We start from the raw sequence: 15,065 nt of genomic DNA on the forward strand, positions 1-15,065 counted from the left end.
AGCTGAGAGAAAGAGGAGACAAACCCAACAGAGAGGTTTGAGCGGCTCATTTCATCCTTCAGCTCAATCAAACCAAAGTTTTGTTAGCTTCTCACTTCTTATGAACATCTCAAATTAAACCAGCAGCTAAATATGTGAATCTAATCACCAATATAACCACTAGAGATAACTGCTGAGTAATGAGGCTAATATCAACAGGTTGTTGTTTATTTGTGTTTGTCAGGATCTGGAGAAGGTTTCAGTGTGTGTGACTGATGGGACAGAAGCTCAGGATTCAGTCTGGAGATCCAGAGACACACAGGACTCAGAGCTCAGCCTCACTTTACTGTGTTATACTGACGCTCAGGATCATGGATCCGCTGATCAAACCTCTGACTGTAACGCTGGAGAACAGCAGATGCTGCAGACGCCGCTGAAGATGTGCTCCGTCAAACTGGTGGACTGCAGGAACCTGATAGAGAGCAGAGGAGAAAAAACCACAGCAGAGGAACAACAACAGAGACATGAGGAGGAGGAGGATGGGATTGATGCTTATAATGAGGAGGATGAAGATCATCCGAAGAATAATGAAGATGATGGGAATGTTGAGGATAATGATGGGAATGAGTATGGGGATGATGATGAGGATGATAATGATGACTTCATTCCTTCAGGTATGTTTCTCCCTTTTATGATCTTTTGTTAGGGCAAATGATAGTAGGGCTGAAAAAATGGAGGGAATTTAGTTCCTAAATCAGCAGTTGCAGACATTAGTTACTGTGAACTGACGTGTTGAAAACACTGTATCATGAGCTGCATCACAACTTAACAACATTTTTCAGCCCTAGAAGTTATAGACAAATGTAACTCGTGCTGGCAAAATGAGTCGGCATGCGCACGGGATAATGTTGAGTAAATTTTGGTAGAATTGGAGGTTTTCACAAAAATGATTTAACTCTTCGTCATGCGATCCTAATGCTTCAAATAGGAATTAAACATCTAAAAGTATCTTTATTTGTACATTTTTTGAGAGGAGTACAGTGCATCCAGAAAGTATTCACAGCGCTTCACTTTTTCCACATTTTGTTATGTTACAGCCTCATTCCAAAAGGGATTAAATTCATATTTTACTCAAAAGTCTACAAGTAATACCCCATAATGACAATGTGAAAGAGGTTTGTTTGAAATCTTTGCCAATGTATTCAAAATAAAAAACAAAAAAATGACGTACATAAGTATTTACAATCTTTGCTCAATACTTTGTTGAAGCACCTTTGGCACCAGTTGCAGCCTCAAGTCTTTTTGACTACATTGCTACAAGCTTGGCACTCCTGTTTTTGGGCAGTTTCTCCCATTCTTCTTTGCAGGACCTCTCAAGCTCCATCAGGTTGGATGGGGAGTGTCGGTGCACAGCCATTTTCAGATCTCTCCAGAAATGTTCAATCAGGTCTGGGCTCTGGCTGGGCCGCTCAAGGACATTCACAGGGTTGTCCCATATCCACTCCTTTGTTATCTTGGCTGTGTGCTTACGGTCGTAGTCCTGTTGGAAGATGAAACTTCATCCCAGTCTGAGGTCTGGAGCAGGTTTTCATCAAGCATGTCACTGTACATTGCTGCATTCATCTTTCCCTCTTTCCTGACTAGTTTCCCAGTTCCTGCCGCTGAAAAACATCCCTACAGCATGAGGCTGCCACCACCATGCTTCAATATAGGGATGGTATTGGCCAGGTGTTGAGCGGTGCCTGGTTTCCTCCAGATGTGACGCTTGCTAAAGTGTTCAGTCTTTGTTTCATCAGACCAGAGAATTTTTTTCTCCTCCAGCAAGTCCTCCAGGCTTGCTGTCATGTGCCTTTTACTGAGGAGTGGCTTCCGTCTGGCCACTTTACCATACAGGCCTGATTGGTGGAGTGCTGCAGAGATGGTTGTTCTTCTGGAAGGTTCTCCTCTCTCCACAGAGAAATGCTGGAGCTCTGTGAGAGTGACCATCGGGTTCTTGGTCACCTCCCTGAATAAGGCCCTTCTCCCCCGATTGCTCAGTTTGGCCGGACGCCTCGCTCTAGGAAGAGTCCTGGTGGTTCCACACTTCTTCCATTTACAGATGATGGAGGCCACTGTGCTCATTGGGACCTTCAATGCTGCAGAAATTTTTCTGTACCCTAAAGCTGTAACGTAACAAAATGTGGAAAAAGTGAAGCCCTGGGAATTCTCTCCGGGTGCACCATACCTTTCCTTTGTCCATGAAGAATGTTGTTTTTCTCTGCTCGCTTCTCAACAACCGGTGCTTCTCTCGTCACAAGTTTGGTATTGTTTTAAAGCACAGTATTTCAACTTAGTGAATTCTCGATGGCATGAGTCTGAACCAATAAAATGTTATTTTCAAACTCATACTGATGTATATAAAAATTCACCCATTATCTGTTATGTTTTAAGTGGACGTTTGGTTGACTAGGGGAAAAACATTTGATGTGTAACATTTATATTAGATATGTGTGGTACAGTAGGTCTTAATATATAGGCTGTCTGTTTCATTAATGTCAATCCAACAATTGTGGAATCATGGGATAAAAAGTTGAAATCAACCAAAGACAAAGGATTTTAAGCTGTGTTTGCTGGTGATTTTGTTTTGGAATCTTCAGAAAACTTTTACTCAATTTTTCTCAAAACTGACTTTGCTGACTCTATCAACTTCAAACCGGTGTAGCTTAAATAATACATCATTTTGAATTTGTTTTCTTAATGGAGAATGTAAAAATATGAAAATAACAATTACTCCTTTTTGAAAATTTGCTCACCAGCTAGTGTTGTCAAAAGTACCGACTTCGGTACTGAAATTTTGAAAACGTGACGCTTTGAGCGCTGTTGAGCGGATTCATAAACATCTCTGATTGGCTATTGTGTTGACGCACTCATCGGATATGCCTGTGATTGGCTACAATGATCAGCGCGTGGGAGCATTTGAAAGCACACGGAAGTGTTTGAATTTGAAAGCGTTTTGAAAGTGGGAGCGCGAGCGATTGAAAGCAGGCGTCTAACAGTGGACCGATCTGCGATAGATGCCTGCTTTCAAACTATCTGTGTAAGCGCTTAGTGAAGAGATTAATTGATGACTATTTACATTGTTTTTACAGCGTTGATCATTGAAGCCTATCACAGACATATCCGATGAGCCGTGAAAACAACAGCCAATCATAGATGTTTACGAATCCACTCAACAGCGCTCAAAGCGTCGCGTTTTTAAAATTTCAGTACCGACTAGGTACCGAAGTCGGTACTTTTGACAACACTATCACCAGCACAAGTCACAAATATAGATAGATATTATAACATTTTACATGATGACAAGTGAATTATTTATTAAATCTCTGTGTTCATTTTAATTTTTAAGTAACATTTTAGTGCTGTTTCATTCTTTTCAGATGAGAATGGCAGTTTAGCTTCTCATGCAGAAACAACCTCAACATCAAAAGATCAGCTGAAGGTCAAGAGTTTTTCCTGCTCCACCTGTAGGAAAACATTGAGCTCACAGTGTAATTTAGTGAGACATGAGAGAACACACACAGAACAGAAAGATTTCACCTGCAAGATGTGCGACATCAGCTTTCCTACCTTAGAAGAGAGGAGACGTCATACAAAAGAGCACAGAGCGAAGAAGGAGTTTCACTGTGAACAGTGCGGGAAGGATTTTTTCACCACTCTTTATACTATGAGAGTTCACATGAAGTCACACACTGGTGAAAAGCCTTTCCACTGCAGCGGATGTGACAAGCATTTCAGCAGCAAAAGCAGGCTTATTGCTCACAAACGACTCCACATTGGCGAAAAGCCTTTCCACTGCAGCGAGTGTGACAAGAATTACACCACCAAAGGGAATCTCGATGCTCATATGAGAATCCACACGGGTGAAAAGCCATACAAGTGCCCTCACTGCGAGAAGAGCTTCAACCACAAACCCTCTCTGAAGGCCCATGTGCGTGTTCACACCAATGAGAGGCCGTACCAGTGCAGCGAATGTGGGAAAACCTTTAAGGACTTGTGTTCTCTGAAATCACACCAAATAATTCACTCTGAGAAGAAACAGTATCAGTGTTCATACTGTGATAAACGATTCCGTCACAAATCTTATTTGATTCGTCATGAGAGGATTCACACTGGAGAGAAACCGTTCCTGTGCTCCTACTGTGGGAAGAGCTTTGCTAATCAGGGTCAATACGGGGTCCATCAGAGAGTTCACACTGGAGAAAGACCGTATCACTGCAGCGTTTGTGGGAAGAGTTTCAGTAAACATGATACCTTTCAAAATCACAAGAGGATTCATACAGGAGAAAGACCGTACAAGTGTTCTCAGTGTGACAAGACTTTCGCTCGATTAGACGTCCTGAAGACTCATGAGCGAGTTCATACAGGAGAGAAACCTTACCGCTGCTCCATCTGCGGCGTGAGATTCACTTATTTAGGTAGTTTTCAGACCCACCAGAAGAAACACGGTAAAGAACAAACTGCTCCAGAATCATCTTAGTGACCTTTCATCTGTAAAAAAACTTGGCTTCTTTTGGCAGTAATATTAACTGTAAAATATGGCAGCTCCACATCACGGCAAGAATCTAACTTCTCCTTATCTGCATTAAAGGTTTAATTCACCCAAAAATGAAAATTCTGTCATTATTTACTCACCCCATGTCGGTCTTCACCCGTAAGACCTTCGTTCATCTTCATTTTTGATGAAATCCGAGAGGTATACGACTCGTCCATAGATGGCAATATAATCAACATATTCAAGGTCCAGAAAGGTACTAAAGACATCGTTAAAACAGTCGACATTAATGCAGTGGTTCAACCTTAATGATACGAAGAGACAAGAATACTTTTGTGTGCAAAAATAATGACTTTATTCAACAATCTCTTCTGTTCCGTGTGATTCTCATACGTTGTTTACATTCAGCTCTTCCAGGTTCTACATCAGACGCCAGATCAGTATTGGCCGAAGCTGACAAGTAAATTATTAATTAAAACTCTTTGTGTTCATTTTAATTTTTAAGTAACATTTGAGTGCTGTTTTGTTCTTTTCAGATGAGAATGGCAGTTGAGCTTCTTATGAAGAAACAACCTCAACATCAAAAGATCAGCTGAAGGTCAAGAGATTTTCCTGCTCCACCTGTGGGAAAACATTGAGTTCACAGGGTTATTTAGTGAGACATGAGAGAACACACATTCTCATACGCTGTTTACATTCAGCTCTTCCTGGTTCTACATTAGAAAGCCAGATCAGTATTGCCCGAAGCTGATCACGTGATCAGCACGACGCATGAGTGTGATGCTGACGCAGGAGCCGGACAATAATGAGTTGCCGTTCTGATGTAGAACCTGGAAGATGTAAGAAAAATGGTGAAGAGTCTGCTTATAGACTGGAGGTTGAACAGCTGGCTGTCTGGTGCAGTCACAACAACCTGGAGCTGAACATGCTCAAAACAGTGGAGATGATAGTGGACTTTAAGAGGAACGGCCCAGAACACTCTCCACTCACCATCAGCTCTGTGTGGAGTGGAAGCAGTGGAGTCATTCAGGTTCCTGGGCACCACCATCTCTCAGGACCTGAAGTAGGACAATCACATTAGCTGCATTTCCACTGTCGGACCAAAGCGGCATACTAGTGCGTGTCAGTACCAGTCAGTTTCCACTGTCACTTCCAGGGCTTGATCAGGCCTCCTCAGGGCTAACGGTCCAAAGCGGGCCAGCTCAGGCTTGTGTTTAAGAACAAAGGTGGAGTTTATCTGAGTCTGGAGACGGCAGAGCAACGGATGATTTCATATACCAGCTAACATCAGCATTAAAGACTTATAAAATAATTTTAGCTCAAAACACACTTTCAGACAGCAGCGACTGTTAGAAATAACTTTTCAATGCACAGCTTTGAAAAGTATACTTCACTTGACTCGTACGCATGGGTAGTTTTGAGCAATCTGTCGCCACTAGTGTGGGTGTTTTCCAACTGGTGGGTGTTTATATATCATGCAATGAAAATGATCCCCTTCACCCGACCCCACCCCTAAACCCTACCCACCTGCAGAGACCTGTGCTTGCGGACACCTCTTGCTCCGCTACTGGACACAAAAGAATCCCAGAAATGACCCACATAACATCTATAAGGGTCTGATAGATTTCATCTGGTATATTGATCTCATGTGAAAACACAAAACTCAGTTAGCCACATATTCTTTTAGCAGTAATTCAAATTTTACTGAAAACATGGCAAAAGAGCGTATGCACATGACATCACTGATGGCCCCTACGACTGTGGTTACGCCCACTGAGTGGCAAAAAGACTGAACGGTAGCATTGGTTTTCAGCGTGAATGCCACGAAAAACACAATACACATCCAAAACGGAAGAGCTTTGCGATTGACTGTACAAATAGCTTTGACAAAATCTGAGGTATATTTTTACAGACTGCCGAAAGCTACAGAAAAAAGCAAATGAATCGCTGTAATTCACATAATAGACTCCAGGAAGAGAAACATAGATTTGCAGTTATCATTTTGTCTCATAATATTGGATTTTGAGATAAAATCGTACCCTATATTGTATTGTTATATATACTGTTGACAATTCATCAATTAAACCAGCCTATATTCTGCATAATTGTGTGTTTTTAAATAAACACTGTCAAAAACTATTCGTTTTAGGGCTGGACGATATGCTGATATATAACATTGATATAAGTGGTCACAAATATTTCCAATATTGTAGAAAATGTTCACAGGCAGATTTGCTTTATGTATTTCCCCGGCGTCGAAATCAGGCACATAAATGTCAGGAAACACGACTCCTGGCTGCATGTCAGTATCCATGGGTTAGGTTTTGACATGTTATAAGGAACATTTCGAGCCCAACCTAGTGTAATCGTTTGTTTTACTTGTGTTTTTGCAGTTTCCCCTATTAAATCCAGTCATGCAGCAGGTTCTTTTGCCACTCAGTCCAGCTGAGGGATTCATACCCTCTAAACAGGGCAAGAAATTACATTTATTTATGTTTTTAGTTCATGTGAGCTGAACTGATTATGCAGTAAAACAGGACATGCATGACAAGTACAAAAATAACAGCTAAAAACTTCTCATCACCACGTCATTGAGTTAAAAAGAAAATCGTTTCGTATAGGTTGTTGTAGCTGACGGTTTGGGTGTTTTTTTCACATCTACAACTCTGGAATTCAAGGTTATTTTTGATTGAGAAAAAAACGGAGAGAGTTTGCTGTGAGCAGGTGTTGCAGGAGCCTGTAGGGGGCGCTCTGACGCTCTTCAGTCCGCCGGTAAAACCATGAAGAAAGAACGAAGCTGCTGCACTGAGACGGTGCGTATTTTAACTGTTTATGTGATTGTAGATTTTCTTTAGCGTTTTAAAGAGCTTAAATGAAGCGTTCCCTCACTATTTAATCATAATATAGAATTAACATTGATACTACAGCATAGTTCAACTTAGATATTTGTAATAAAGTCATAGTAAACAGATTTACCATTACTGACTACAGCAGCTGTGTTTTAACTGATATTTGTAAAACCATAGTTAGGTTTAATTTTCAGTGCTGGAAATTTAAGGATTTTGAAACTAGTACAAATAACAATAGTATGTGTTTACTTTAAAAATTAAGTTACATACATTAAATACAGCAGCTAAATTTAAATGCTATATGTTTGATATTCTTACAAACTAAACAGACGGACCTAATCATGTACGTTTATAAATTAATATTTCTTAAAATTCTAAGAAATTACAATTTATTTCAGTATGTGTAGCTCTGCTCTCAGTCATAATTGTAAACAATCATGTGTTTGACAAGTGTCAGTCTTTTAGCATCTTTTAGTAATGATGATGTGTTTGTGTTCAGATGTTGAGCATGAAAGCGCAGATGGATGTGATCTGCTGTAAATCAGTAGGAACTGATCTGTCCATGCTGGATATTGAGGATTTCATCAGTGAAATCTGTCAGCTGAAGAAAGAGGTGGCGTCACTGGAGGCAAAGCTGAGAGAAAGAGGAGACAAACCCAACAGAGAGGTTTGAGCGGCTCATTTCATCCTTCAGCTCAATCAAACCAAAGTTTTGTTAGCTTCTCACTTCTTACGCACGTCTCAAATTAAACCAGCAGCTAAATATGCTAATCTAATCACCAATATAACCACTAGAGATAACTGCTGAGTAATGAGGCTAATATCAACAGGTTGTTGTTTATTTGTGTTTGTCAGGATCTGGAGAAGGTTTCAGTGTGTGTGACTGACGGGACAGAAGCTCAGGATTCAGTCTGGAGATCCAGAGACACACAGGACTCAGAGCTCAGCCTCACTTTACTGTGTTATACTGACGCTCAGGATCATGGATCCGCTGATCAAACCTCTGACTGTAACGCTGGAGAACAGCAGATGCTGCAGACGCCGCTGAAGATGTGCTCCGTCAAACTGGTGGACTGCAGGAACCTGATAGAGAGCAGAGGAGAAAAAACCACAGCAGAGGAACGACAACAGAGACATGAGGAGGAGGAGGATGATGATGATGATTATTATGAGGAGGATGAAGATGATCAGAATAATGATGATGATGATGATGATGATGAAGGAAATAATGAGGATTATGGGAATGATGATAATGATGACTTCGTTCCTTCAGGTATGTTTCTTCTTGGCAAATGATGGGGGGGGGGGCATTAGTTACTGTGAACCAACATGATGAAAACACTGTATCATGAGCTGCATCACAACTTCACAACATTTTTCAGCCCTAGAAGTAATAGTCAAATGTAACTCGTGCTGGCAGAATGAGTTGGCATGTTCAGGCTAATTTCGAGCTACAGGCAAAACAAGTGAAGACTGTAAATGGTAGACTTGGAGATTTTCAAAAATTAGTTCATTAAGTCTTTGTCTAGTGATTCTAATACTTCAAATAGCAATTAAACATCTAAAATTATCTATATTTGTAGATTTTCTGAGAGCCGTACCTTTCCTTTGTCCATTAAGAATGTTGTTTTTCTCTGTTTGCGTCTCAATGACCGGTGCTTCCATCATCACAAGTTTGGTATTGTTTTAAAGCACAGCATTTCAACTTAGCGAATATTCATAGCGATTCGATTTTTCTCAAAACTGAATTTGCTGACTCTATAAAACTATTTTTTGAAAGATTGTGACTTACCAGCACGGGTCACAAATATAGACAGGTGTTATAACATTTTATATGATGATAAGTAAATGATTCATTTAATCTCTTTGTGTTCATTTTAATTTTTAAGTAACATTTTAGTGCTATTTTGTTATTTTCAGATGAGAATGGCAGTTCATCTACTGATGAAGAAACAACCTCAACATCAAAAGATCAGCTGAAGATCAAGAGTTTTTCCTGCTCCACCTGTGGGAAAACATTGAGTTCACAGTGTAATTTAGTGAGACATGAGAGAAAACACACAGAACAGAAAGATTTCACCTGCAAGATGTGCGACATCAGCTTTCCTACCTTAGAAGAGAGGAGACGTCATACAAAAGAGCACAACGTGAAGAAGGAGTTTCACTGCGAACAGTGCGGGAAGGATTTTTTCACCACTCCTTCTAATATGAGAGTTCACATGAAGAGGCACACTGGTGAAAAGCCTTTCCACTGCAGCGTATGTGACAAGTATTTCAACAACAAGTCAAATCTTGCTGTTCATAAGCGAACCCACACGGGTGAAAAGCCTTTCCACTGCAGCGAGTGCGACATGCGATTCGGCACCAAAGGGAATCTTGATGCTCATATGAGAATCCACACGGGTGAAAAGCCATACAAGTGCCCTCACTGCGAGAAGAGCTTCAACCACAAACCCCATCTGAAGACCCATGTGCGTGTTCACACCAATGAGAGGCCGTACCAGTGCAGTGAATGTGGGAAAACCTGTAAGGACTCAAGTTCTCTAAGATCACACCAAAAAATACATTCTGAGGAGAAACCATATCAGTGTTCATACTGTGATAAACGTTTCCGTCAAAAATGTAATTTGATTCATCATGAGAGGACTCACACCGGAGAGAAACCGTTCCTGTGCTCCTACTGCGGGAAGAGATTTTTTGATCAGGCTCAACACGGTGTCCATCTGAGAGTTCACACTGGAGAAAGACCGTATCACTGCAGCGTTTGTGGGAAGAGTTTCAAGCAAAACATTAAATTAGCCATGCACAAGAGGATTCATACAGGAGAAAGACCGTTCAAGTGTTCTCGGTGTGACAAGACTTTCGCTCGATCGGACGTCCTGAAGACTCATGAGCGAGTTCATACAGGAGAGAAACCTTACCGCTGCTCCATCTGCGGCGAGAGATTCACTTATTTAGGTAGTTTTCAGACCCATCAGAAGAAACACGCTAAAGAACAAACTGCTCCAGAATCATCATCAGTGACCTTTCATCTGTAAAAAAAAAACATCAGCCACAGCTTCTTTTAGCAGTAATATTAACTGTAAAATATGACAACACCACATCGGGGCAAAAAACAAACTTCTCCTCACCCGCATTAAAGGTTTAATTCACCTAAAAGTGAAAATTCTGTCATTTAGTACTCAGCCCATGTTGGTCCTCACCCGTAAGACCTTCGTTCATCTTCATTTTTGATGAAATCCGTGAGGTATACAACTCGTCCAAAACTAACTTCTCCTCACTCTCATTAAAGGTTTAATTACCCAAAAAATAAATTTCTGTCATTAACTACCCTCATGTCGTTCCAAACCCGTAAGACTGGTGCAGTCACAACAACCTGGAGCTGAACACACTCAAATCAGTGGAGATGATAGTGGACTTCAGGAGGAACAGCCCAGAACTCCCTCCACTCACCATCATGAACAGCTCTGTGTGAAGTGGAGGCAGTAGAGTTCCTGGGTACCACCATCTCTCAAGACCTGAAGTGGGACAATCACATTGACTCCATGGTGAAAAAGGCCCAGCTGAGAAAGTTCAACCTGCCACAGAAGCTGTTGAAACAGGTCTACTCAACTATCATTGAGTCTGGCCTGTGTTCATCTATAACAGGGGTAGGCAAGTTCTGTTCTAGAGAGCTGCCGTCCTGCAGAGTTTAGCTCCAACCCTGAAAAAAAACCCTTCAGCTGCCTATAGCCTTCCTGAAGAGCTTGATTAGCTTGTTCAGGTGTGTTTGATTAAGGTTGGAGATAAACTTAGCAGGACAGCGGCTCTCTAGGACCGAACTTGCCTACCCCTGATCTATAACTATCTGATTTGGTTCAGCCACCAAATCAGACATGAGGAGACTACAACGGACAGTCCCCAAGCAAGTTCCCCCCTGCCCAAACTCAAAGACCTCTACACTCCCAGAGTGAGAAAAAGGGATAAAAAAATACTTTGGACCCCACACACCTAGTCTTTTTGAACTTCTTGTAACTTACTTAGGTATGAAAGTTGGTCATGGTCAAGTTCACCCAGTGGAAGCTAAATTCTCAGCTATTCTAGAGTTTCCAGTTCCCTTAAAAAATGAGAGTTGCAATGATTTTTGGGAATGGTGGGCTACTACAGAGGATTTTGTGAGAATATCACCACTGTAGTCTCTCCATTAACTAACCTCCTGAGTCCCTCTAAGAAGTTTATATAGAGTGTGCTGATGCATTTTCTGCTGTAAAGGACATTATATGTAATGCCCCTGTGCTCACTGCCCCAAACTTCACCCTGCCTTTTAAACTACTGATTGATGCCAGTGCAACTGGGGTAGGAGCAGTCCTACTGCAGGAAGATTCCTCTGGAGTAGACCACCCAGTATGCTACTTCTCCAGAAAACTCTCCAAGTGCCAGCAGCATTATAGCACCATAGAGAAGGAAACCTTAGCTCTCCTTTAGGCTTTGCAACATTTTGAAGTTTATGTTGGAGGTAGTTGTTCCCCAGTGTTAATTTATACCGACCACAATCCCCTAATCTTCTTATCTCAAATGTGCAATTCTAATCAATGCCTGATGTGCTGGTCCTTCATTGTGCAAGAGTACACCTTAGAAATTCATCATAAAAAGGGCTCAGAAAATGTAAAAGCGGATGTGTTGTCCAATACCAATTGTGCAGACAGATGATCTGTGAATTTTGAACATGTTTGTACGTGATGCCACCTGTTTCTCGTAGAGGAGCTTGCATTTGAACAGAGGGAACTGGCTGTTCACCAGAGAGAATGGCCTGTCTGTAGTGGCAGAGAAAGCTTGGTGTGTAATAGCTCCATTATTGTTGCCTGCAAATGCAGTAAGGAGGCGGTGCCACTGTTTTTTTTCTACTAACACTTGCTTTTCTCCAGTATTTGGGATAGTAAGGTAGTCAGGGGAGGGATCTGTTGTTTATTTAGATTTTTCGTTTGATAGGGTAATTAGATTCCCATAGTCCAGGAGAGGGGAACGTTGATTCTGGAGGGCCATTGTCCTGCAGAGTTTAGCTCCAACCCTGAAAAAAAAACACTCACCTGCCTGTAACTTTAGGCCCTGTCCCAAATGGCACTCTAAACACTCACGGCCTTCCTACGAGTCCGCACTTTCGTGACGTAAAGTTGCTTTGACTGTCAGGGAAGGAGTCTGCCGCAGAGCTTGCACCAGTATAGGGTCAGTGTTTGATTAAGGTTGGAGGTAAACTCAGCAGGACAGCGGCTCTCTCATTTTTGCCGTTTTTTGTGGGAATACGTTTTCTTTCTTTTTAAATAATGTTACTCCCCTGCCACCCCTAGACAAAAAGGGAATGTAACAATTATCTACTATACGTTTTATATATATACACTCTATATTTCTACTACTGGATTATATTGCTTTATTTAAATAAATATTTTTGTTATATTTAATTTCTACTGCGTAATTCCAAAAGACGCCAAATCCCAGGAATGACTCACATATTAAATAATAGCACCATATGGAAATAAGTGTCTAACAATGAAGATAAATCGCTCTCATGCTATTTGTATATTATTAAGAGTTTACCATAGTACACATTAACTTTACAGTTAAAAAAAGTGAAAGAATTAATATGAGGGGTCATTAACTTTATTTTCTTAAACATCACACTTAGCACTACAAAATTATGTATTTTTTCTTAAAAAATGGTGTTTTACCCCAAAAAAAAAAAAGATTTGTCAACTACCCAGATCAGATATAGTTTTAAAGTATATTTATCAGGTATGTTGATCGCATGTAAAAACACAAAACTCAACCACATCATCTTTTAGCTGTTAATAAAATCTTACTGAAAACATGACAGTAGGTACAGGTCAAGAAATTACAATTACTTGCCTCAGTTGATGTGAGCTGAACTGATTTATGAACGTGACACAAATGAATGGTGCAGCGAGCATCAGGAGTACAAAAATAACATGCATATCCACGTCATTGAGTTTAACAAAACAATTGTGACGTTTATGTTGTTGTAGCTGATGGTTTGATCGTTATTTTAACATTCGTTGCTACACCTCTGGAATTCAAGGTTATTTTTGAGAGTTTTCTGTGAGCAGGTGTTACAGCATCCTGTAGGGGGCGCTCTGATACTCTCCAGTCCGTCGGTAAAACCATGAAGAAAGAATGAAGCTGCTGCACTGAGACGGAGCGTATTTAAAGGGGTACTTGGAAAGATGAAAGTGTATTTAAAATTGGTCATTTATGTAGTAGAAATGTGAAATTATTTTTGAATTTGGAGCTTTCTAGACTGAGAAAAGGCAGAAAATGTATTTTTGACTAATGTGGATGAAAGACAACAACTCCCAGAATGCACTTGTTTTGCTGCCCTTGCAAGGCCACGCCCAAACCACGCCTATCGGTTACAGGTGTCATTACCAGGAAAATTCAAACAAATAAATCGTGAGTTCATACATTTACAGCGAAATGGTGCTAAATTGCTTTGTACCTGGATGTACACCCAAAACCAGGAAAGAACAAGTTAGTTTCTATCATTTTCCGATTAAGTTAAAGATTTGGAGCGATGTAAACAGTGGCTGCGGGCCATCAAACACCCGAAGTTTGGAGATGACACCGTTACAGAAAACCTAAAAAAACGCAGAATATGTAGTCTCCATTTCAAGCAAGAGGACTAGGAAACAAATATCTTTGCAATGAAGAGAATCATTCTGAAGGACACCGCGATACCATCGATGTTCACTTTCCCAGAGGACGAACAGCCTGGGCCATCTGGTACTAAGCGTATTCGCCTAGAGGTAAGACTCGCTGATACTAGACTGATAACACAGTAGCCTATATGTAGTGTTGTAGGTAGCAGTAAAACTGCAAACTTAGCAAAGTAACGTTAGATAGACAATTACATATAAGTTGACTGTTATCAAAGTAAAGCCTCTGTTCTGTAAAACTGAGTTTATTTATCTATTTATGCTAACGTTACCACAAAAGCCTGTTACTGTATTGGTTGAGATGACTGCAGAGACCGATAAATTTGCGAGATGAACCACTGATGTAGTGCAGACAAAATAAAGTTAATTACTGTAAGCTTAAAAATATAATTGACACCCACTTTTGATAAAATCTTTGATCTATGTCCGTGAGTAACCTCAAACGCGCATATGTATGGACGTGGAACTACCTGCTATTACTGGCTGTAGTTTTAAGCCTCTGGCCAAAAAAGCCTCCGATGACGCAAAATGACGATTTTTGCGTCATCGGAGGCTTTTTTACAGAATAAAAATGCATAAATCTCTCATCTCGGGCTGATATGAAGGGGGAAAACACGCTAATTCGAAAATACTAGTGGTATTCTACTAATACAAAGCTCAATGCTAAATCCTGAAGTAACCCTTTAACTGTTTACAGTATGTGATTGTAGATTTTCTGACTTTAGTGTTTTAAAGAGCTTAAATTAAGTGTTTAACCATGATTCTACTGTACAGTATAACTTAGATATTTGTAATAAAATCAAAGTGAATAGATTTACCATTACTGACTACAGCAGCGTTTTAACTTATATTTATAGTTAACAAGTTTAATTTTCAGTGCCTGACATTCATTTTATTAAAATGGCAGCTAAGTTTAAAATTTAGATGTGTTATGATATTCTTTCAATAACAAAACTAAACTGAGCTAATCATGTTCATTTATATCTGATATTAATATTTCTC

The 15,065-nt window shown here is 40.4% G+C and overlaps 1 protein-coding gene across 1 annotated transcript; it reads left to right on the top strand.

Annotated features, from left to right (window-relative positions):
• Positions 1–265: 265 nt before the first annotated feature.
• On the top strand, positions 266–12,826 carry LOC137032477 (zinc finger protein 585A-like). The gene is made up of 8 exons (XM_067404241.1): positions 266–653; positions 3,396–4,494; positions 5,414–5,573; positions 6,904–6,982; positions 7,235–7,323; positions 7,859–8,026; positions 8,215–8,632; positions 9,280–12,826. The coding sequence occupies exons 1-8, from the start codon at positions 398–400 to the stop codon at positions 10,395–10,397; spliced, it is 3,387 nt and encodes a 1,128-aa protein (XP_067260342.1). The 5' UTR covers positions 266–397; the 3' UTR covers positions 10,398–12,826.
• The last annotated feature ends 2,239 nt before the right edge of the window (positions 12,827–15,065 follow it).

This window comes from Chanodichthys erythropterus, chromosome 12, assembly GCF_024489055.1.
Source record: "Chanodichthys erythropterus isolate Z2021 chromosome 12, ASM2448905v1, whole genome shotgun sequence".
NCBI lineage: Eukaryota > Metazoa > Chordata > Actinopteri > Cypriniformes > Xenocyprididae > Chanodichthys > Chanodichthys erythropterus.

What these genes read in the sequence shown, in the direction of transcription:
- LOC137032477 (XM_067404241.1), top strand. Translation starts at nt 398, where the DNA reads ATGCTGCAGACGCCGCTGAAGATGTGCTCCGTCAAACTGGTGGACTGC. An exon ending in TGATGACTTCATTCCTTCAG is followed by an intron (nt 654 to 3,395) that starts GTATGTTTCTCC and finishes CATTCTTTTCAG; the next exon opens with ATGAGAATGGCAGTTTAGCT. An exon ending in GAAGCTGCTGCACTGAGACG is followed by an intron (nt 7,324 to 7,858) that starts GTGCGTATTTTA and finishes GTTTGTGTTCAG; the next exon opens with ATGTTGAGCATGAAAGCGCA.